Source organism: Lissotriton vulgaris, chromosome 6 (genome assembly GCF_964263255.1).
Source record: "Lissotriton vulgaris chromosome 6, aLisVul1.2, whole genome shotgun sequence".
NCBI lineage: Eukaryota > Metazoa > Chordata > Amphibia > Caudata > Salamandridae > Lissotriton > Lissotriton vulgaris.
In genome coordinates this window covers 484,918,399-484,944,259 of record NC_141694.1, presented here as the reverse complement: position 1 = coordinate 484,944,259, position 25,861 = coordinate 484,918,399, and the positions used below count along the sequence as shown (strand labels likewise).

Sequence of the window (25,861 nt, the reverse complement as noted above, 5' to 3'; positions counted from 1 at the left end):
ATATACATATTGCTCCCTTTTACACTGAATCATAGTGGGCTTCTAGATGTTGATGCCAAACTTCATATCGGGATATAAAAATATGTAGCAATTTACTGAATTAGTTTTATATTGACTCCTATGCAGAAACTTAATTGTAAGCAATAGTATTATGAAACTGACAGAGTTTGCTTTATCAGCAGTAACTATGTAACCCCATCCTGTCATTTGGAATTTTATATGCAATGTTCACTACTTTCTGAATACATACTATTTTCTTTTACGTCTCATAATCTGAATTTACCCTGACATATGGAATGAAATGAATCTGTCAAAGCTTACGCTTAATTAGATACATAGCTTCTTGATATATATATATATATATATATACACACACACATGCACACACATATGCACAAATGTATATTTTTTTCACTGAAAAAAACAATGGTTAAAGTGATGTTATAGTTAGGAGAAAAAGTCAATTAAAACATTTTAAACTCAAACAACCACTGAACTTCAACAGCTATAGTTTACTGATGTCACCAAAACTTGCACTAACGCCATGCACAGTGATGTCATCAATGATGTAATTTCAGATGTCATGGGTGATGTTATCAATGATGTCATAGAACATGTAACGAGTGATGTAACATGTGAGGTCATAAGTAATGCATGGACAGGGTGCAAGTTAGTTACATCAGTAAACTAATTGCTGAATATCAGGTTATTTTTTTAGTTTAGCCCGCCACAGTTTAATAAGAATATATATATATATATATATATATATATATATATATATATAGATATATATATAGATATATATATAGATATATATATAGATATATATATAGATATATATATATATATTTGTAGATTATTATTTTTTTTTTCCTCCAAAGAAGTGGCAGTTTCCAGTCCGTAGCCAGACGGCTGCCGGTGCCTCGAATGGGTGCTTAGCACTCACTCTCCAGAAGAAAAAGCACTGCGTGTTTCTTGAGGGTAACCTTGGAGCAACGATGTTAAGGCGGCAGCCCTGCCGTCAGGAATGCACCGCCTCCTTTGAAACGAGAGGACCAGGGGAACCGGCATAGGAAGTTTCCCCCTTTGGATGCGCTGTGATGGATTTAGAGTTGAGGGCGGACATGGAGGCCCATTTGGGGGCTTGAAATATGCGGCAGCTTTGAACTGTACACTTGCCTTGGACTACATGACCCAGCATCCCTCGCTTCAAGAGCGGCCCATCCTGGGCGGGACACCTTGTATATAATTAAGTCCACAGCAAGCACACCTCCTTAGCGTCCTTGCCTCTGAGGAAGAAGGTTGTTAAAACTTCGAAACGCGTCAGGCACGAAGGACGCATTGGACTGCTGAATGCTATCTGTATCCGACTCTCCGCTCATACCAATAAAAAGGGTGACTAACGAACAGCGTTTTGAGTGCTTCCTAATTGAGGGTAACCTTGGAGCAACGATGTTAAGGCGGCAGCCCTGCCGTCAGGAATGCACCGCCTCCTTTGAAACGAGAGGACCAGGGGAACCGGCATAGGAAGTTTCCCCCTTTGGATGCGCTGTGATGGATTTAGAGTGGAGGGCGGACATGGAGGCCCATTTGGGGGCTTGAAATATGCGGCAGCTTTGAACTGTACACTTGCCGTGGACTACGTGACCCAGCATCCCTCGCTTCAAGAGCGGCCCATCCTGGGCGGGACACCTTGTATATAATTAAGTCCACAGCAAGCACACCTCCTTAGCGTCCTTGCCTCTGAGGAAGAAGGTTGTTAAAACTTCGAAACGCGTCAGGCACGAAGGACGCATTGGACTGCTGAATGCTATCTGTATCCGACTCTCCGCTCATACCAATAAAAAGGGTGACTAACGAACAGCGTTTTGAGTGCTTCCTAATTGAGGGTAACCTTGGAGCAACGAAGTTAAGGCGGCAGCCCTGCCGTCAGGAATGCACCGCCTCCTTTGAAACGAGAGGACCAGGGGAACCGGCATAGGAAGTTTCCCCCTTTGGATGCGCTGTGATGGATTTAGAGTGGAGGGCGGACATAGAGGCTCATTTGGGGGCTTGAAATATGCGGCAGCTTTGAACTGTACACAGCACCGAGACCGCCCTCATCGCCGCCACCGACGACATCCGAGCCCTGATGGACAACGGGGAAACAGCGGCCCTCATCCTCCTAGACCTCTCCGCGGCTTTCGACACGGTCTGCCACCGCACCCTAGTGCAGCGCCTCAGCAACGTCGGAATCCAGGAGAAGGCGCTGGAATGGATCGTCTCCTTTCTCGACGGAAGAACACAAAGAGTTCGCCTACCACCGTACAAGTCAGAGGCCACCAAAGTCATCTGCGGCGTCCCTCAAGGATCCTCACTGAGCCCGACTCTCTTCAACGTCTACATGAGCCCCCTCGCGGCCATCGCACGCCAACACAACCTCAACATAATCTCCTACGCCGACGACACCCAGCTGATCCTCTCCCTGACCAACGACCCCACCGCCGCCAGAGCCAACCTGCACGAAGGGATGAGAGAGGTAGCCGAGTGGATGACGACGAGCCGCCTGAAGCTGAACACAGATAAGACGGAGGTCCTCATCCTGGGCTCCTCGCCCTCCGCCTGGGACGACTCCTGGTGGCCCCCCGCCCTGGGCACCGCACCCAAACCGACGGACCACGCACGCAACCTGGGCTTCATCTTGGACTCCTCCCTCTCCATGACCAGGCAAGTCAATGCCGTCTCCTCGTCGTGCTTCAACATCCTGCGCATGCTTCGGAAGATCGTCTGGTGGATCCCCACAGAGACCAGGAAGACCGTCACCCAGGCCCTCGTCACCAGCCGACTGGACTACGGCAATGCACTCTACGCCGGAACCACCGCCAAGATCCAGAAGAGACTCCAGCGCATCCAGAACGCCTCAGCCAGACTCATCCTCGACATCCCACGACACAGCCACATCTCCGGACACCTAAGAGACCTGCACTGGCTCCCGGTCAACAAGAGAATCACCTTCCGCCTCCTTACCCACGCACACAAAGCTCTCCACGACCAAGGCCCGAGCTACCTCAACAACCGAATCAACTTCTACGCTCCCAAACGCCACCTCCGATCCGCCAGCCACGCCCTCGCCGCCGTCCCACGCATCCGCAGAGCCACCACAGGAGGAAGGTCCTTCTCCTACCTGGCCGCCAAGACCTGGAACTCCCTCCCGGCCGACCTGCGCCTGACCCAAGACCACCTCTCCTTCAGGAAGAAGCTCAAGACCTGGCTGTTCGAGCAGTAGCGGCACCCCCCCCCCCAAGCGCCTCGAGACCCTACGGGTAGGTAGTGCGCTCTATAAATGTCTTTGATTGATTGATTGATTGATTGCCGTGGACTACGTGACCCAGCATCCCTCGCTTCAAGAGCAGCCCATCCTGGGCGGGACCCCTTGAATATATTTAATTAAGTCCACAGCAAGCACACCTCCTTAGCGTCCTTGCCTCTGAGGAAGAAGGTTGTTAAAACTTCGAAACGCGTCAGGCACGAAGGACGCATTGGACTGCTGAATGCTATCTGTATCCGACTCTCCGCTCATACCAATAAAAAGGGTGACTAACGAACAGCGTTTTGAGTGCTTCCTAATTGAGGGTAACCTTGGAGCAACGATGTTAAGGCGGCAGCCCTGCCGTCAGGAATGCACCGCCTCCTTTGAAACGAGAGGACCAGGGGAACCGGCATAGGAAGTTTCCCCCTTTGGATGCGCTGTGATGGATTTAGAGTGGAGGGCGGACATGGAGGCCCATTTGGGGGCTTGAAATATGCGGCAGCTTTGAACTGTACACTTGCCGTGGACTACGTGACCCAGCATCCCTCGCTTCAAGAGCGGCCCATCCTGGGCGGGACACCTTGTATATAATTAAGTCCACAGCAAGCACACCTCCTTAGCGTCCTTGCCTCTGAGGAAGAAGGTTGTTAAAACTTCGAAACGCGTCAGGCACGAAGGACGCATTGGACTGCTGAATGCTATCTGTATCCGACTCTCCGCTCATACCAATAAAAAGGGTGACTAACGAACAGCGTTTTGAGTGCTTCCTAATTGAGGGTAACCTTGGAGCAACGATGTTAAGGCGGCAGCCCTGCCGTCAGGAATGCACCGCCTCCTTTGAAACGAGAGGACCAGGGGAACCGGCATAGGAAGTTTCCCCCTTTGGATGCGCTGTGATGGATTTAGAGTGGAGGGCGGACATGGAGGCCCATTTGGGGGCTTGAAATATGCGGCAGCTTTGAACTGTACACTTGCCGTGGACTACGTGACCCAGCATCCCTCGCTTCAAGAGCGGCCCATCCTGGGCGGGACACCTTGTATATAATTAAGTCCACAGCAAGCACACCTCCTTAGCGTCCTTGCCTCTGAGGAAGAAGGTTGTTAAAACTTCGAAACGCGTCAGGCACGAAGGACGCATTGGACTGCTGAATGCTATCTGTATCCGACTCTCCGCTCATACCAATAAAAAGGGTGACTAACGAACAGCGTTTTGAGTGCTTCCTAATTGAGGGTAACCTTGGAGCAACGATGTTAAGGCGGCAGCCCTGCCGTCAGGAATGCACCGCCTCCTTTGAAACGAGAGGACCAGGGGAACCGGCATAGGAAGTTTCCCCCTTTGGATGCGCTGTGATGGATTTAGAGTGGAGGGCGGACATGGAGGCCCATTTGGGGGCTTGAAATATGCGGCAGCTTTGAACTGTACACTTGCCGTGGACTACGTGACCCAGCATCCCTCGCTTCAAGAGCGGCCCATCCTGGGCGGGACACCTTGTATATAATTAAGTCCACAGCAAGCACACCTCCTTAGCGTCCTTGCCTCTGAGGAAGAAGGTTGTTAAAACTTCGAAACGCGTCAGGCACGAAGGACGCATTGGACTGCTGAATGCTATCTGTATCCGACTCTCCGCTCATACCAATAAAAAGGGTGACTAACGAACAGCGTTTTGAGTGCTTCCTAATTGAGGGTAACCTTGGAGCAACGATGTTAAGGCGGCAGCCCTGCCGTCAGGAATGCACCGCCTCCTTTGAAACGAGAGGACCAGGGGAACCGGCATAGGAAGTTTCCCCCTTTGGATGCGCTGTGATGGATTTAGAGTGGAGGGCGGACATGGAGGCCCATTTGGGGGCTTGAAATATGCGTCAGCTTTGAACTGTACACTTGCCTTGGACTACATGACCCAGCATCCCTCGCTTCAAGAGCGGCCCATCCTGGGCGGGACACCTTGTATATAATTAAGTCCACAGCAAGCACATCTCCTTAGCGTCCTTGCCTCTGAGGAAGAAGGTTGTTAAAACTTCGAAACGCGTCAGGCACGAAGGACGCATTGGACTGCTGAATGCTATCTGTATCCGACTCTCCGCTCATACCAATAAAAAGGGTGACTAACGAACAGCGTTTTGAGTGCTTCCTAATTGAGGGTAACCTTGGAGCAACGATATATATATATATATATATATATATATATATATATATATATATATATTTGTAGATTATTATTTTTTTTTTCCTCCAAAGAAGTGGCAGTTTCCAGTCCGTAGGCAGACGGCTGCCGGTGCCTCGAATGGGTGCTTAGCACTCACTCTCCAGAAGAAAAGGCACTCGTGTTTCTGCAGTAGCCTGCATTGGTCTCGATCGAGACCTAGGCAGGCTACTACCGGAACGTGCCGTACTTCTAGTGCTGCTGCAATAAACTGCTGTTATTGGATTAACACCCTCAAATGTTTCTTTTTCTTGGAAATTGACGAGTGGAGAATATTTGTAATTTTAAAGTTCATTTATGGTTCAGCAAATTCAAACCACTAAAAATTCTAACATTCACCAGTTATAGATTACAACGTACACCATGATTATTACTTCAGGACATCAAGATCCACATAAAATTCTAGTACAACATCAAGCACTGGAACCGTGCATTGTGAGAGCCAAGGAGAGACTGGAGGTCTACTAGCTGACCCGTCTCAGCAATAGGGGTATGAGCCTGTCTTGCGCTGCACATTTGTGTACTCCCTGCACTTCCTGCTAGACCGGACACTCTCTGACTACAGAGAACATTTTCTACTCTCTTTCTCCTCTGAGCACTCCCTGCAACGCTCTGCAGAAGCTGGAAAACTGTGTTCAGAAAAGTGCTCCCTCTCCTCTCCCTCTACTCTCCCCTATGCCCTGTATAAAGGGGAGAACGTCCTTGTACCAGTTCCATGTGAAGTGACTTCCTGACTCCTCGGGGAGCATCCTCTTAGTTTTAGTGTGAGCAGAGATCTCAGGTTTCCCAGGATCCTATGTGAGTACTCAGTAAACATACAATACCTCTTTTTGTTTGACTTATTGCCCATATTTTGCAATGAAATAAACAGGTCCACAAATCCCAGAGTTCAAAAACCTAGTGTGGAAATGCTAAACATGCATGGCCAGGGAAAACTTGAGAAACTGATGTGAAACTAGTAGTATGAGTTAGAATAAAGTAATGTGCCTGCTCCTGCAATCTTACCTGGGTCACGTGATGCTTTTTTCTGTTCAGTTACTGTCCTATTCTTGATCATGCAATGTCATTTTCCTGTAATAGTATCAGGTCAAAGGTAATTAGGTGTTATTTCCAGGGATGTCCGCAGTATGCTACTTATTTTAGAATCCTGAAAAATCCTCTCTCTTTTGAAAACAAATATTGGCAAATAACGCAGTAATGGCGACAGATGTCGATCAGGATAATGTTCTTTATAGAAGTGTGTCAATTATATGAAGTTGAAACTAAAAGACAGCGCGATGTACAGTGTAAAGAGTTATTCTCATCCAGTTTGGGAATATGAGGAGACCGCCTGGCGAGCATCAGTACTGCCTGTACAAAGGCACAGTGTTTGCAAGGAATCTATTTTAGTTGATTTATAATAGTGCTCTGTAAATTCAGCACTTCTACCCGTATTTCAAATGTAATTTGTATTTTTATTTCTAAAACGTTTTCTACCAAGATGGATGTCTGTGCTTTGATAATGGTACAATCACTGTCACTTGATATGTTTACTAGTGAGTATTTACACATTTAAAATGCAAAACTGGTCGTGTGCACCTCTACACAAATATGATATCTGAACGCACTGCAAAACAGAACTTGCCTTCACTATACTAGAGGGTGCTTAAACAACAAGGCCGTCTGCTATGTGCTCAAAACTGCAAAATGTCCTATGTCGTATTATGAGCAAATAACGTTCTCAAATTCACTGGGGCTACTCTTATAGCCCACTTTTTAAGTGCTTTAGCCTAGTTCTTGGGTTGATCAACACTCGATTTTTGCTAACAAAGTAAATCTACTAAATCAGAGAATCATTTTTATAACCACATCTCCACAAGCGTATTGGAGGTTTGATCTCTAGCCATTATATACAGCAGTGACAGATGGGGAAAACAACATACCATTATATGTTTTCCTTTAGAAACGACGTGCTATAAATGCGTTTGATGTTTGAGAAACTTTTTTTAAAAATATCAAGATCCCTCTTTGCTTCCACGAGAGGAAGCCAGCATGGTTTTGAATATCGCGTGGCTCGATCAGGATAACTGGTTTTGTTGCCAAGTAGAGACAGTGACACTGATTCTTTTCTCTCCTCCTCATTAGACCGGTCAGTGCTTCCAGGTCGACCTATAGGTAAGTCGCCGCCCGCTTCCTTTTTATAACTAGATTCCAAATAGCATTGAGCTCACAGATAAACGCGAACTGGCGACGGCATTTGTAATAATTGCACGCTATCTTCCAAATCTCTACAGCTTACCGCTACCTAGGAAACGCACCCGTTTTCCGAGGTTTTCAACCTTATGGATCCCCTCCCGGTCAACACCTAAACACAGCAATACTCAGGTACTGAACGTATCTTCAGCCTTCAATTTCTCCTAGCAATTGTACTGAAAAACTTATTGAGGTAAACACGATGTATGCTACCTCAGGTTCACTGATCTTGTTGATTTACTTTATCTCTTTATCATAGCGTCTTTAACCTGAAGTCTCTGACACACCCAAAAGGGGTGAAACAGAGCTGATAGAACGCGATCTTACTTCTAAATCCACGGGATAGTCCACCACTACCTACCAAGATATTCGAATGTAAATAATCCCAGTGGTAAGGATACTTCCAATACAGTGTCCTGATTATTTTGGTTTACTTTCAAAGTAACCATCCATTGATAGGTTCTCTCACATTCCTCTTTTTATGCCTTCCTGACGATGTTTTCTCTTCTCCTTTCGCCTCTGTAGTCTCTCCCTAATCCACCTACGTGGAACATTGCCATAACTTCCAGACCATACTCAACCCACATCCAGGAGTTGAGTTTAAAGGTAAACAACTAAACCTCTTAGAGAGAGCATGTATCTTAATACATCACTATAGATATCGCGTTAAATACCACGCAGTCTTTTTAGACCACAAATGATATTCACACACTTCGGTATGAACTTGTCACCGATAAAACTTTCACTTTACTTTTGCTTGCCCTCACAAATTTATCTCACCACTCTGTAACCCTAGATAGGCAGGACCACCGTGTGCACGTGAACGCTTGCCACAATTGTCAACGGAATGCCATCAACTTCACACCCAGGGCACCACCACTCAAGGAAAACTACTCACTTCCTCAGAGTGTGACACTCTTAGTGTTCTGAACGTCATCACCCATCACACCCACTCCCTGTGCGACTGGATACGCACACCACTACTGCATGCGTGATGCACTTCAAGTCACCATATGCAGTCCAACTTTGCGAGATGACGTACCAGTAAATTTGTATACACTGTGCTTTGTACCACCAGCCCTGAAGAGTCGTGTTGACTCAACAGCACACGACGAAACACGTGTCGGCTTACTGATATTCCTCAAGTCTGGATCTAATAAATCTTCACGCTGCTGGGACAAGAAACACACCAAAGGATCTGCTTCTATGTTATTTCATTTTTTGTTACCTGTCTATTGTACTGAATTGTGGAACACTTGTTTGTAGTTGCGAGAGCATAGCTGTTCAATTGTATATAGTCTCTGACTTTTTAGACGGTTAAGGGTGTTTTTCCGTCTGCTCTTTACGCACTACACAGTCACCAATTTTGAAATACACACATTAACGTTAAATTTGAGGCAGTGCGCCCATGACATCTGAATTCTAAAAAATACCCCCAAGTAGTTTACCTTGTGGTCTATATACAGCCCTGCATATTGCACAGCAGTCTGACTCAAAACGGAATTAACTACATAACATGCTATCAAAAGTCATTTGGCACATTATGAAATATCACATTAGAATGAAATGAGCCCATTGTCAATGGCACTGACACGAATCTTAGGTACTAGTGTGTAGCAAAGAAAATGGCTTAATTAAACTAGAGAATAATGGTACCTTCCCACGCCCATGTCACCAATACACACGGTCTATAGAATAAAGACGCAGTATTCAACTCATTGTGAAAACCATAACAATGCAGAAGACACATTTATATGTAAATTCTGAAATGTTACAATTTACAAAGGCGTTAAAGGTCACTCTGGCCGCCTCTCCTTGCCAAGGGGCTCATTAGTCGTACTTTGGTTAAGACAGGGCTACTGACAGATTCTGACCCTTGTTAGAGACGGCCTTTATTCCTTAGGTTGGTCTATTTTAATCATGGTATTGTAAGCTCAGTCAACAGCATCTGATGGAATATCATAAAATAAACCCACTATGCTCACTTCCACCCAAGTGTTCGAGTATTCAGGCTTGTGGACGCCACTGAGAGCATTTAATTTACTTGTGTCTTACCAAGTCCTAAAAGGTCGACCGTTGGTTCCACGGCTTTCTTTGGGCTAGCTTTAAAATCTAGTTGTTGTTCTTCTTTCTTTGTATTCTGGAAAGGAAAACAATAATTAGTTAATTTAATATATATTAAATATGATGTGCAATATCCCACATAGGCCTTATAAAAACTGAAATAGTTTCCGGAACATAGCAAAGAATTATCTTGTATGATCACATCTGAAGCTGAACATTCCAGTCTCACGGTATTCAGAGGCTGCAACACCACTCGTGATATTTCCACACATTAATAAAAATTAAAATTAAATCATTATTGTTCATTGCACTATGTAATGTGAGTTCATCATATGATCTTACAGACGTTTTAAAGATTTTAAAACATTAGAACCCACTGAACTGTATGGTCAATCCCAATTTTGCTTCTAAAATGTCTACAAATATTCTTGTGAGAACCTTACAGTTTTGTCCACCTTCCTGTTTAATGTGACCCTTATTTTTCATCCTGTTCTAACAATCAAGTTACATAATGTTGGTGCAAATGTGGCCTTCGATGGGAAAGCAAACGCTTTTATGGCGGTCTTCTATTAAATATTTAAAAAATAAATAGGAATGTTATTCATGCTATGAACTCTGGTACTTTTCATCCCTCACAAACACACTAACCGGTTTTGAACCTTCAACTGCCAGAAACTTCAGAATTTAAAATATTAAGTGAAACAGGGTAAAAACTTTCAGGTGGGACTTCACCCTCCACAGGCACCTGCCGCTAATTACAAAAAAATATAAACAGGGAAAGAAAACATGGCAACACCAGGTGCTGTCAGCACCTAGTGGTACTGCCTTGTTAACTCAAAAATCTGAAACACAAGCTCAAGGACATGAAACAAAAAGTGCAACGCTTGAGGAAAGAATTACACGTACAGGGCTTGGTTTTGACTATTTCTAGAGATTTTACAGTTCGGGTTGACATTAAAAACGAAGATGCTCTCCAGCAACAGAACAGGTTGTGAGGGGTGTGCAAGTTGTATCAAATGTAGTTTTTCACACAAGGACTGAGATACTTATAAAGTGACCCAAACCACAACGGGAATTAATTGCCTCGGCTGTCTGGAGTATAATGAGCAGCAACTTGGATTCAGGTCACTGTTATTCGTAGCTGCCTTCCTTTTAAGTACACAATATTTGCATAATTCCACACGTGCAGTGGCCATTACACGCCTCGGGTAATTATTTTTGTGTCAGAACGCTTAGGTCGTCTCGCTTCTTCACAATTTCATCCAACAGTATTCCCGTGTGAAGCCTGCCGTGAATTACTAATTTGATGACCAAGAGACTACATTTTAATGCATAGCATTGCATTTAAAAAGCTGAAATACATTCGGCTTTGCTGCACGGGGTTCCCTGCTCTTAAAATTTGCAGAAGCTGCAGGAATGCATCTCGGGCCCCCGAGCGTATTCAGAAGAAAAAGTTCACAATTTAAAGAGCGAGCGTGATGTCAGCTAAAGACGGGCAGTTCTCATAGATGTGTAAAAATCCAAAACCTGTTGCTTTGTTTATGGCTGCTCAGAATGATGAACGGGCCTCGGTGCCTGACGGCGACAGTCACGCGGGGAGCAGTAAAACCAGAGGAAATACATCTACTGTGCGCAGAAACATCTTTGGCGGGGCACGTTACAACGAAGGAATTTTACTTACACTGGGCACCAAGCACAACGTATAACTGGTATTCAGGAAGCGTAAATAAGCACTCACACTGCAGTACTCGTAGGTGTAATACGCCATCAGCATTGGGGGATTTTGCGTGGGGATAAATCTCCGCATAGGCTCAGGGTATGAGTGTTGTTGGGTCGAAGGAACGAATATGTAGTCACATATCACTGTTTTCAGTTTTTCACCAGATTACATTCCATGCCATGTCTAGGGCAGGAGTAAATGCATGTGTTATGTGAGAGTGTATGGAACAGACCCAAAAATGTGTAAGGGGCCTAGAAGCACGAGTTTTAGAGAAGCGTAAAAGTACTTTACAGTTCCATTTAAGCAAGCATGAATGTGCGCTCTGAACAGAACACATGCAAAATTGGCAAATAGTGAGTAATATGAAATACATAAGCCAATTCCACTCCTTGAAATCTCCACTGTGGCAGATCACCAGGCGGAGGCTTGAAAGCCTTTAGAAATTCCCTGGTCCACAGATATTTTCTTTAAAACATTTCTACCGTCAAGTGGCTTCTCAGAGAACACAGATCATTGTATTCATTTTGGGAGAAGAGCTGTGCCAAACTTTGAGGTGAACTGGTTTATGAAAATAAATTGTTAGATTTAAAGCACACCCTTTCCCAACATTTCTAACAGCAAAAAGAATGAAATGTATGGGTCCTCCCTTATGGGTGGTATTGTGCGTTGCATATGCGTTGCATGCAACAATCTCATATCGTCAATGAAGCTTTCTTCAAAGAACTCTGGTAACACATCAAAGCCAACCATCTCCTGCAAGAGTACTAATCCAGCCTTCGATAATGCTGCAGCAAGTGGATATCTACCATACAACGTTCCCCGGACCACAGTAATGATGTCCCTGCCCCATTATTTTCCAAGACTTTTCAGTCACGGACCTTCTCACCCGTATTATCGCTGTATCATAACTACCTATCCATATAGTATTGTACAGCGCTCTGACACCCGAAAGGGTCTTGTCCGCACTATCTAAAACTATATAAATTAAAATAAAATCCATACCCTCAAGCCTCAAATGGGATTCACTGACAATGTACTGCACTGGTTCACCTCCTCCATATCCGACAGACGACACCAGCAAGTACATATGGGCCCCTACAGGTGTGTTAAGATCCCTATCGCCTGCAAAGAGCCCAAGTTTCTCTCTTTCTCCGGTCATCTTCAACCTTTGCATGGAGCCCCCTGGGAATCCGTTCAATGAAAGCACTATAAAAGTACACCAATACGCAGGTTACACACCAATAAGAATAATAATAAAAGGCATTTGTAAAGCGCACAGCTACCCCGGATGGGGTGTCCCGGCGCTACTTGAAAATATCATCCTCTACAGACATCCAAAATATAACCTGCAACTCCCCCAGATCTGGATATTTAGCATCTACCTGAAGATCAACTACACCAAAATTGAATTGTTACTGTTCGCCAAGAACAACAAGAAACAACCAATCCAAGCGTGGCTCAACAACAAGGGTGAATGCGAATTTGCCTAGCCTTGGTGCTGGTAAGTTCCAATTCTATTAAGGACTCGGAGGCGAGGATTATGCCATTCTTTCATCGCTTTATTCTCTACAGCAGCAAGAAAAAATATAACACAACTACTTTTCCCATGAACATTTGGGGGAAAGAATAAAGTCAACATGAGTCCTATTACAGTGTCCATGTACAGGTGTCTCCCATCATGCTCCACTGTACTTGTCTCCTCCTCTTTCTTCGCGCGAAGCCAGAACATCCGTCCACTCACGCATCTTGTTTAGAATTGTCTGCTCCTGCAAAAGAACATACCATCAGATCCATCCTATAGCAATAGAACGTCAGCCGTAAAACAGGAAGAGCAGTACACCGCAGAGCCATAAGCGCACATTCGAAAAGGAACATAAACGCTTTACTTACATTGCATACGGGGAGGGTACACTTCCATGAAGTCACTGGGGGGGATAATCCTCGCTTCCGAGTCCTTAATAGAATTGGAACTTACCAGCACCAAGGCTAGGCAAATTCGCATTCTATGTCAGGACCGGAGGCTTCGGATTATGCCAGTTCAAAGCTTATCGACCACCAATCTGGCCACATCAATAACTGGCTTGAAATAGAACCTCTTGAACGTGGAGTCCGAGGACCAATCAGCCGCTCTCATCAGATCCTCCAACCGAGCCCCAAGGGCAAAAGCTTTAGACGCCATGGCACCTCGCGTAGAGTGAGCCCCAAACTGTTTAGTATCAATCCCCGCCTCCTGCATGATCCAACGCATCCAACGGGCGATCGTCGGAGAAGTAACTGCCTTATGCGGTTTACGCAGGGCAATAAGCAGCTGCCGTTCGCCCGGAGGGCGAGTATCCTCTGTCATATCTTCATAAGCACGGAGGCACTGCACCACGCACAGCTTAGGGGAGTCCTGAAAAGCCGGGTACGAAATGACCCTAGTATTGGTTTTGGTCCGCCTGCTGACGGTAAAGGAAACTCCTTCAGGAGAAAAAACCCTGGCCGTTATATCCAACGCTCGCACGTCCGAGACACGCCTGCAGGACACCAGGCACAACAACATGGCCAACTTAGCCGTCAACTCCTTACGCGTTAAAAACCTGTTCGGTTGCCAGGAAAGGAACAAATTCAGCACCCTGTTCACATCCCACAGGGCGGAATACCGAGGCTCCGGCGGCAAGGCAAGCCGTATACCCCGCAAGAGCCTACAGACCAAGGGGTGTTCACCAACCGGGGACCCTTGAACCAGGTCGTGCCCCGCAGACACCGCCGACCGGAAAGTATTGATCGATCGATAGGCCAGGCCCTGATCAGACAGTTCCGCCAGGAAATTCAAGACACGCACTACAGGCGCCCCCACGGGATCCAAACCCCGTCGCACACACCAACGACTCCACCGGAGCCAAGCCGATCTGTAGCGTTTGGCAGTGCTGTCGGCCCAAGCCTTGGAGAGCAAGTCCTCTGCCGTTCTCGAAAGGCCAGGCAACGTCCAGCGTCGCCGGAGAGCCTCCACGCCATCAGGCGCAACGAGCCCTCCAGGACTAACCTGTGGGGCGCTCCCTCCGGATTCAGCAGAATGTGGGGAGACTGGGGGAGTAGGATCGGAAAATCCCAAGAAAGTTCCAGAAGAACCGGAAACCAAACTTGCGACCTCCACCACGGAGTGATCATCACTACCTGCGCCGACTGGCGTCGCAACAACGCTGACACTCGCGTTATCATTGAGAACGGTGGAAACGCATACCCCTGTATTCCCGACCAGTCTTGGAAGAACGTATCCGTCGCCTCCGCCAGAGGGTCGGGGTGCCAGCTGAAATACCGCGGAAGCTGGTGGTCCGAGCGGGACGCAAACAGGTCCACCGAAAACGGGCCCCAAAGGTCCGAGAGCTCCGCAAACAGGGAAGGGTCCAGCTTCCAGACGCTGGCGTCCAGAATATTCCTCGAGTGCCAATCGGCCACCTCGTTCTGATGACCCGGCAAATACTCTGCCGTAACCGACACCTGGCGGTCTAGACAAAAGTGCTAGAAATCCCTGGCCAGGTCCGCTAACATCTTGGACCTGGTGCCGCCCAGGTAGTTGATATAACGGACTGCTGACACGTTGTCCATCCTCAGAAGGACGCAGGATTGCACTCTGTCCTTGGTCCAACATTGCACTGCGAAGGAGCCCGCTAGCAACTCCAAGCAGTTGATATGCAAGGACTGTTCGAGAGCAGACCAGGCGCCGCCTGTGGAGAAGTCCCCGCACCGCGCCCCCCAGCCGGAACGGCTGGCGTCCGACTCTATCACGATATCTGGGGCGGAACCGAAAATTGCACGGCCATTCCAGGCCTCCATGTGCGTAAGCCACCACTGCATTTCGTCCCTCACGTCCTCCGACAAAGGAATCAATTGAGAGTACGTCAGGCCCCTTCGCAGGTGGTACGCCTTCAAACGCTGCATGGCGCGGTAGTGAAGGGGCCCCGGGAAGATAGCCTGGATCGAAGAGGACAACAGGCCCACTAGCCTCGCCAGGTGGCGCAAGGAAATCATCCACTTCGCTAGGGTCTGACGCAGCTCGTGTCTGATCCGCGCCATCTTCCTGGCTGGCAGGCTCAAGGTGGCCGCCACCGAGTCTATGGTGAAACCGAGGAACGTAGCGCATTGCATGGGAACCAAGAGAGACTTCTTCTCGTTGATCACGAACCCCAGGCCTTGCAAAAGGCTGATCGCGGACTGCAACTGTGACCGCAGTCTCTCGGGGCACTGATCCATGAGCCGCATGTCGTCTAGGTAGACTATCATCCTGACCCCCTGAGCTCGCAAGGCCTCCACCACCGGCCGCAACACCTTTGTGAAGCGCCACGGTGCCGAGGAGAGCCTGAAAGGAAGAGTAGTAAACTCGTAAACCTGGCCGTCCCACCTGAATTGGAGGAAACGCCGATGAGGCGGAAAAATGGGGATCGTCAGATAAGCATCTTTCAAGTCCAGCCTGACCATCCAGTCGGACTGTCGCAAGACGTCGCGCAGCAGATGTATCCCTTCCATTTTGAAATGCCGATACACCAACCACTCGTTGAACTCCTTCAAATTGATCACGGGGCGACTGCCCCCATCTACCTTGTCTACCAAGAAAAGATTGCTTATAAACCCTGAGGGGTGTTCGCAAGCGCAACAAATCGCCCCTTTTTGGAGGAGGGCATCGACCTCTTCGCTCACCAAAGCCGCATCGCGCTGGGAAAAGGTAATGGGGCGAGGACGCTGTAGCTGGCACGGACGGCCATGGAACTCCATTTGGAAGCCCTGAACCGTCTGCAGCACCCAAGCATCGCTGGTAAGGGAGGCCCATGCAGGAAGAAACTGCGCCAAGCGCCCCCCCACTTTCAAACTCGCGGAAGGCAGAACACTCACCTCGGCCACCGCCTTGCTGTTGGCCACGTTGACCACCACGACCTCCGAACTTCTGCCCTCTCGTGGGGTAGAAATTATTGAACTTGGCCCTGTCCTGGTACTGGCCACGTCCGGAGCCTTGACCTCGATCCGAGTTGGCGCCCCGGCCGAACGAGCGGCCCCTGCCTCGTCCGGCCTTGTCAAAAACCCGTGGCGCGAAAACCTTTTTGATATTGGACTGGGCACGATCCAGGGACGTGAAGGTCGCCACGATCTTCCCCAGCTCCTTGTTGAACGGGTCACCAAACAAGCCCCCCTGGGCTACAGCACCCGCCTCCGAAGAGGCGAGGTCACCCAGCTTGGGATCCACCTTGATCAGCAGGGAGCGCCTCCGCTCCGTCGAGAGGGCGCAGTTGGCGTTGCCAAGGAAGATAATGGCCCTCTGGGCCCAGTTGGAAAGGACCTCAGGGGAAATCGCGTCACCCGACACCTTGGCTTCCTCCGCCATATCCAGGATCTTGGTAAGGGGCCCGACAGCATCCAGAAGCTTGTCCTGGCAAGTGCGCCAGGACCTGTCGATACCCTTCCGCGGGTCCTTGACAAATTTCTGTAGGAAGGTCGCCATCTTCGGATCGATGTCCGGGGTCATGGCCACCTTGCCATCCAACGACGGCCGGGGACACTCCGCGCGCAGGCGGCTCCTAGCATCCTTGTCCACCGGCTTCCGCAGCCTATTAGCTACGTACTGGGCCACCTTGTCGCACGGGACCCACTCTGAGGAACGGGGATGGACGATATCGTCCGGGTCCAGCATGTCCGACGGACCTGCGGAGGATGAGGGTTGAGAGGGGAGCCACGACCTGGAAGAACAGGCCTCCTCCTCTGAGTCCGGGGAGTCGTTGTCGTCGCGCTGCGGGTCCGGAGACATCGCAGGTGGAGAAAGCGGCAGAGCCTCCGAAGGAAGAGGAGCGGGAGCTTGTGCGTCCTCCAGGGCCTCGAAGGCACTCTTTACCCTGGCGAAAGCCGCCGAATCAACCCCCTCAGTGCAAGGCTTCTTGGGAGGAGGCGGGGTAGGGGACGAATCAGGCCCGGAGGCCGGGACCGGCGCCGGAAGCAAGGCGGCAAACTTGGCATAGGCCTCGTCCAGGCGTGCTCAAAGACGTTGTTCCAGGGGGACTATAGCCTGGTCAACCGCGCGGTAGATGGAATCGTCGACTGCCTGGTAAAAGTCGTCGTCCAACGGGACATAGTTCAGAGGGTCCTCCTCCGGATAATTGTCCGCATTCCCCTGCATCGCGAGTTAAATTAGGCTCTAGCAGCGGGAACGGCAGGCAAGACAATGACCCTCCTCAGGGCGCTCTATAGTCTGGGGAGTCCCAGCGATATGGGTGGCCAGAGGCACACAATGAACGGGCAAAGCCCTGGGAACGCTGCAGCCCACCGAGTCTCGGGGCGCCTCCCGGCAAAGCGGTCCCACAGCACACTTACGACCCCATAGGGTGTTCGCCAAAAGTACAACCCAAAGGGCGTTCAGAAGCAAGGGAAAACCTAATTGCGACCCCACAGGGTGTCAGAGCCGGGAGGCTAGGCACGGGTCCGCTGGTGACAGGAGCGCGCCAGAACACTCTAGAAGCGTCTGGGAGCGCCCCTTCAGCAAACGAGACACCGGCCCCTGGTGGCCGCGCCACCACACCGCACACTACTGGGCAAAGATCACGTAAGGAGCGCACTAGGCGTCCCGCGACCAATCAAGGGAATCTGTGGAGAAAAAACAGAAACCAGACACCCGGCCCAAAGGCCAAAGGCACCACACAGAAACCCAAACCCAGGAGAGAAGGAAAAAACCAACTTAACTTGCTGCGAGCAGCGAAGAACGAGGAGGAGACAAGTACAGTGGAGCATGATGGGAGACACCTGTACATGGACACTGTAATAGGACTCATGTTGACTTTATTCTTTCCCCCAAATGTTCATGGGAAAAGTAGTTGTGTTATATTTTTTCTTGCTGCTGTAGAGAATAAAGCGATGAAAGAATGGCATAATCCGAAGCCTCCGGTCCGGACATAGAATTTGAACCCCAGCTGCCAAATCACTCTGAATCACCCTGAATGCTAACTTCACCCTTCACACATTGCTAAGAAAAACAAGACGACCTGGTACCAACTTTCATTACAAAAGAAAATGAAACCATTCCTTTCAGAAAGTAACTTCAGAACAGCTTTCCAAGGGTTTGCACTTTCACATCTTGATGGTAGCAACAATGTACTCTATGGGCTCCTGGTCTCGAAACTGGCACACCAGTAAAGAGAACAAACATGCTACAGCACGCCTCATCAAGGTCCTGAAAAAGAGGACGGTGTTGGAATTCCACTAGCTCCCCTTGCCAGCCTACACCATGTTTAAAACCAACTACATTATCTCAAAGCCGTCACAATCAACACCCCCGATTGTCTGGCAGACCTGCCCACCCCTCTAAAAAGCTACTGGCCCACCCATATCCAGGTATCCATTAGAATGGAGATTAATGGAGATGAAGTACAAAAACAAAAACAAAGAACTAGGCAATGACATTCCCATATCCACATGGACAACCCAAACCTGCTCCTATTTAGGAATGAGATGAAGGAACACCTCTGTAAACAGCACTTTATAGCAACACAGTTAAACGGTTTTGTTTTTTAAATCTGGACTCTGCTCTGGGTTGGGGTCTACTAAAGAAACTCTAGGCCTATGTGTTCTGTGAAAAAAGTTAATCTGGCCTCCCCTCAGTGCAGCTCTAAATTTTGCTGGTCACGGATACCTGCTAACATGTTAATAAAATATTGAAAGTTGGGGTGCAGGATAGCTCATACCCCAACATATTCGTTCATCATTATCTGACTGATGAGGGACAGTTGATAGCCCTTGCAATAACCCATGTCTGTTTTACATTAAAAAATGACTATTAATTGTTTTTCATGTCTACAGGGCACACTGTTACTCAGGAATAGGGTGTCCTAGCACTACTAATTTGTATTTTAGGTTTGTAACTTGCAATTAGCAACAACATCAACTTTTAAATAAATGGAATCTAGCTTGATATTCTCACATCTACACTCACAATTGAATTACACAATTTTGTTTTAATGTATGGCAAAGGTGGACCTAATATAATTAATGTGGCTTAACAGGATTCATGGTGGAGCTTTTTCATGCCTCGATCACACCCATACCACATAGCCTGTTTCAGCTCACACCTTTGCACAAACAGCCTGGAAGGACCTCTGCTGTCTATATCTGAGGGGATCACACTCAATGTCCAAGAAAGGAAAGAGTACCAGAGTCAAAATCTACACTATAAGAGACTTGTATAGCTCGGGTCAAACTTGGCTCTTTTCATGAGGTGATTGCCCTCAAACTCAGAACTTGTGTCTTCTGAAGGGATACGCAGGGGTGGGTTTACAAATCGGCATTGGAATACCTAGGATGGGAGTGATATGGTTTGGTTGGTAGCAATTGGAGTTGGGAGGTGAAGAAGAGATGCCTGACTGTAGAGTTCTCTTTTCTCATCATGGATTATACAGCACAGAGCACTCTGTAGGAGTCTTGATACATTGTACTACAGGAACGCATCACTCACATGGGAGTAATAACAGAGCTGGTGCCCATGAAAACATTTTACTAATTCCCTTAGGGTCACTCACTGCTAGTGTGCTACGAATTTCTTTAATAACCCTTTCTTGTCTAAATGGCAATTCACAACTTGGTTTTCATATTAGGGAAGACGTCTTCATGCTTTCTGAAAGAACATTTTCTGTAAGCTTGGGGAAGAATTGAATCTCTGAAATCAGAGCTTTGACCCAGAACTGGAAGCGCTGGAACTGAGCAATGGAGCAATTTAGCTTGTTTCTGATGGGAAGGCTGCCTATTAGAAGAAGCCAGCTTCAATGAGCTGTCTACTTGGAAACTGCAAAAGTCTTGAACTCAGAAGTAGGCGCTGACACCAGAGAACCCAAAACCATGTGTTGGGTCTGCTAAAAATGCGGTAATATTTGCTTGGGGGTTAGAATTAGAAAGTTCCTATGAAGCTAATTATGTTGCAATCTTGGAAGAATTATCTGATGGTTTGGGAGGCTAATAAAATGCCCCACAACAATGTTGGTAGAGACTGTGATATGGAGCTCAACCCTAACTTGTATGAAGATTGTTACAATTTTAAAAACTGAAACCTTTCAACAATGGCCCCATCAGATGAGTGGCATTTAGCACATCAAGATAACTCACTGTGCTTCAGCTCTTCTGGGCTCTTTAAATAATGTTTGTGGCTGGATGTTTGCCTTCAATAAGCATCTAAATGCATTGTTGGATAATAGAATGATATACTTGTTTTTCATTTTTTAACACATTTTCAACTATCTCCCTTATTTTTTAACCCCTTCATTGCGGCGGCTATTTCGCCGCAGTGCTAAGGGGGGAGGGCGGCCGAGCATCGGGCGCATGCTGGTGACGGAACCGCTCCGTCACCAGCGTCGGTTGCGCTGTGCTCATGACGGAGCGGTTCCGTCACGGCCCCGCCCGCTCAATAGAACGCGCCGCGCAGGCACGAAATCAGCCGGGCCATGAAGGAACCGCTCCGTCATCAGCACAGCGCGACCGCGGCTGATGACGGAGCGGTTTCGTCATCAGCAGGGGAGGGGTTAAACTAATTCGTGTTTACTATAACCTTTCATTCCTTGATTTCACCCTTACCATTTTCAAGTATGTTGTTTATTAAACTGTTGTTTTTAATCTAAAATTGGCCTGAGCAATTAAAATCTTTATTTCTTAACTATACTGTTATTGTGTTGCTAAGTTACAGAGAACAGCTCAGACCCATTTTGTAAGAGGCTTGCCGTGTCACAGTGGTCAATCAAAGGTGCACCAATGAATCAGAGGGCAATCCAAGCCACTGCCAAAAAGAGCAGAGTTTCACAGTCATGGAGAACTACAGGATTTTTGAACACATCTAGCAAACAGCTGTTTTTCACTACTTTTTTGGTTTTAAATGGTGAGATTTTCATAGAGGGGTTGGTTCAGGGATAGAATTGCAGATCATATTTTAATGCAGCAAAAACAATTTTTCTCTGATGGAGAATCTTGCACCTAGTAGCATTATGCGCAAGGCACAACAAAATCATAGAACCAACACAGTGCTCTAACAGCAGCGGTCTCAGTTTACAAAAAAAGGGGGCTGGTACTTTTGGGAAAATTTAACAACAAAACAATTCTTCGTTGTCATCAGTTTTAAGTCTATACCTTGTCTGTCTTCTGTTTCTTCTGACTTAAACACACACAGACACTCAGGTGTTTGGTGAAATTATTTAGCGTTAAATTTGTGAATAGTAAAACAAAAAAAAACCTGACCAACGTTATGAGAAGATGTCTATTACTTGTCTATTGTAGCAATAAGCCATCATCTGCAATTGTTTATTTCACTTCATTTAACGCTTCCTTCTGCTTATATTCATAGGAGACAAGTTTGAGAATATAATAAGAGGAAAAAGAGCTAGTTACCTAATTTTGGTGTTCAACTACAGGAAGTGGCTTTTCTAACAAAATAAAGAATGGTCAAGGTAAAGTACCACCAATGCATACCTAACAAAGTACTTATATACTAAGAGAAGGCATTCAAAGCACTTTCTCTAAACATAACAATTTCTCAAAAACACATAAATAAGCCAATAAACCACTGTACAACACTTTAGATGTACCACACTATTCTATTTTGTTTATTTAAGTATTTGTCCTAAATGTAACACTCGGACATTTCTTTCTCAGAACACTAGCTGAGGAACATCAATACAGCCTAGAGGCATGACGCATGGCTAACGCGTGAAACAGACAGGAAATAAAAAGGTTGCCAGTATTTTTGGATTTCACACATGTGGCTAGTCCCTAGTGTTTCCAACAATGGGAAAGTCTTACAGTAAAATTCCACGAAAGAGGTTAAGTCTTAGGAGTTTGATCTTCCTCAAAAAGGAGGCTGTCTTGGGAGGAAGATTATCTGGAAGCCTGCTGTGTGTGCAGGTTCAAACCTACAGAAACTGCCTGTGCTCCGAGTACTCGTATGGGGACAAATAAAGCATGCTAGTGGGTAGAACCTTGCTCAGAGAGAGTCCTCCCATTAATCTTTTTCAGCTTTGGAGGGTGGATGGCTAAAAACTTGTTACGGCAAATCTTTAATTAAATAATATGGAGTGTCACATTTCAAGAATTTATTGATCACCCAACAACCAAAAATCCGTCAATTGAGAACTCTACTTCTATTAGAGAACAACATCAAGGGAGCTGAAGGCAGAAGTGATGAGATCACTATGCCTTAAACTGCAGATAAGGCAAGCAGCATGACGTTAGGGACTTTACAGGTTGTCAGTTGTTTACATACAGTAATGGTAGCATAGTAGACAAGGCGAGAAGACCCACAGCACTCGTTCGAGGTGAAAGTAGGAACAGAGGTAAACTGAAGCAGACGGTAGAAGGAACACTTTGTGAGCCATCAACAAAAAGGGAATGCAAAAGATTCTGTTATTGGAAATAACCGAAATTCAATTAAAAAAAAAATTGGCCATTGCCAGATTCAATCAGTCTATGGCTAAATTTGCAAACATATTTAAGAAATGTACAAAACCATAAAGAAATAGAATTTTAAGAAGAATTAATGCATGGCACGAACAGATTCTCATGCATCCCTTCTGTGCGTTAATGAAAATCTGAGAATTGCTTTGCATTTATTAGCTGGAATATGAATGAGTACATTCTAATAGCATTTCCATTTCATTTGTAAGTTGTAGATTATCAGAGGGAATTAAAATCTCATTACTTTAAAAGAAAAAAAGTACTACAAAATGACAGAAACTTTTGACTTAATTCAGTGGAATGTCAGGAGGATAGTACGATTAAAGGTGTACCCTCAGACTAGTCAAAATTGAATGCAAGAAACATAGCAAAATTAATATTTTAAGTCAAAGGCTGAATATATAAAAATAGATTTTCCTTACATGGCAAAGCAATATTCCCTGTCAGTGCATTACTTAAGGGCAAGTCCGAACACAGCTGTGCTAATGGTAGGCTTACACATTTGTCATATACGTAGACGTGTAAATATACATCTTGTAGCTCAGATATATGGCATTTAACCTGCAATGCCACAGGTGCATTTTAGGAAACGTTTAAAATGGAAATTTTAGGGAAGTAAATAGGCTGAACAGGGAGCTGCTATGTTTAGCACATTTCAAAGGGGAAGCACGCGCTTTACTACTGTTTGTCAGTGCACAGATCACCAAAGCCAGCAAAATCAGACAAGCTAAAATGGGGGACGGGGGCATGGAAAAATGCTGCGCTTTTTCACACAAGGTCAGAGCAAACTTTGAAAATAAATCTTTCTCGATCATATAAAGCAATCACAAATATGTATTTGATGTTTTACCAGAAAACAAAAGAGGATAACCACTCATAAAATTAGGACACATCCCAAAGACCAGCCCTCAATATGTCTGCCGCTTGTATCCCTCCCAGATGGATCGATAAACCGCCCAGTCCAATCGGCAGCAATTTTCCTAGTGGGTCTGAGCTACTCTAAGAGGGAGGACGCCACCAACCCTTGAATAATCTCCTAGCAATGATCACTGGTATGTTTAGGTTTCTGTTAATGCTGCTGCCTTTTGCTGCACGTCTTGCTCTACAATGTTTTAGAAATAGCCTGGGGATGTTACAATAGTGATAGGCTTCTATATGTGAAATGACCCCTTGAAGGAGATAACCTAGGCTGTGTACACTTTCACTCACCATAAACAGTCAAGTATAATATGACACATTGCTTACAATGAATATACTTCAGCTGAGCCACATTGCAGCTCAAAATACAGGAAAGCAATAATCCTCAAAAACTACGATCTATTCTAGCTGCTATGTCATGGGTGCTCACTGACACCTATAACTGCCTCTTGTTAAATTCTCTCCCTAAGATTTCAATCCATTGCTATGAACCTTTTTGTAAACTACTAGGAGGAATTGCAGTATTCATTTGGGAAGGGAGTGCCCCAACAACTTAGTAAGATTCTATCTCCCTATATTACAACAAATTTCTATGAGAAAACTGCTCAACATCTGGCAGCTATGTCACGACTGGCAGACGTTCGCCAGCAAAATTAGTAATCAGTTTAAGCAGTAACAAACAACTATAAAGTCAAGAAATAACACAATAAATAAGCAGAATTACACAAAAATATATTTAAAAATGCCCTTAGAGATGATGAAGTTCTAAAAATCAATGTTGGTCTATGTACATTACCAAAAGCTGTCACAGGAGACCACCTATGCACCAAATACAAAAACATAAAAAGTTCTAGCAAACAGTTCTGTCTCAAAGAGGCCAAGATGGCGGGGGCAGAGCCGGCTACCTTTCAGGCTAGTACTTTAATCTTCTGGTTTTCTTCTGGGATGGTAACGGTACAGCTCCAAGAGTAGAATGAGCTTCTGTGCCTTCGTTTTCCCGCTACACTCAACTGTCACAATTGCTTGAAGATGTTGCTAATGTCATTCCAGGTCTCTTACACAGTTTCAAGGCTTTACAAGGAAGGCTCCTAGAGTTGAGGCTTCCAAGGAAAGGTTCTAGAGTTTAGGCTTCCAAGGAAGGCTCATAGAGTTGGTCTCTTTCCAGCCTGTGCTCCCACAGGGTCATCTGGATTCCTCGCCTAACTGGGCAGCTGGTTCTCCCACACAGGCTGGATCAATTCTTCATTTTCTATGCCCGAAGCACAACACAAGGCCAGCCAACTGATTCATTGGGAGCACTTCTAGTCCTGCATTCAAATGGAGAGCAGGATACACGTCAATTCTCTTCACAAATTTGATGAGACTAAATCTTCCTTCTTTTGAGTCTAAGACCCTAAGTACTCTCAGGAACGTGTGGTTGCTATCTTTATTCTGGGTAGTACCCCATGATTAGTGGTAACTCCACCTGACGAAACACCTACATAATTCCCACTATCAGCCATCACCCATCCAGAGCAATTTCGGTCTAACCTGCCTGCAAACTACTCCAGAAGCATTTATTAAAGGCTGCAGGAGACAAGATCCACTCTTAGAGCATTTGTCCGTTCTTAGGCTCTGCCCTACGGAAATCAGGATTCACTCCTTCCTGTGCTGGTATAGATGTATTCCCCTTTCACCGGCACAGCATTTACTGGGAGCAGAGATGATTATCTGATGGGGACACTGGTTCAAAAATCTCCCACCTAAGTCTTTTCCTAAAATAACCAGGACAAAAGGCAAGGCAGCACTTTCCTTTGGCCCTTTCTTAATCTATTCTGTCCACTCCCAAATCTCCAATACCAAGTTAAGCAGCCAGTACTTCAAACCTCTTGAACTTCCTGCCAGCAAGATCATTTTTATACACCTCAGCGGAATGTGATCGGGGCCTTAGCTATAGAGGGAAGGGGGTGGAATCCCTATATTAGTGTTTTCCACCCACCCCACCCAAATGCAATT

General features: G+C 46.3%; 1 protein-coding gene across 2 annotated transcripts in view; it reads right to left on the bottom strand.

Annotated features, from left to right (window-relative positions):
- Positions 1–25,861, bottom strand: part of SMAP1 (small ArfGAP 1) — a 1,000,428-nt gene that overhangs the window by 312,255 nt on the left and 662,312 nt on the right. For both annotated transcript variants that reach the window (XM_086926470.1, XM_086926471.1), the window contains one exon: positions 9,778–9,862. In XM_086926470.1, the coding sequence (XP_086782596.1) occupies positions 9,778–9,862 (85 nt within the window). The remainder of the gene's footprint in view (positions 1–9,777; positions 9,863–25,861) is intronic.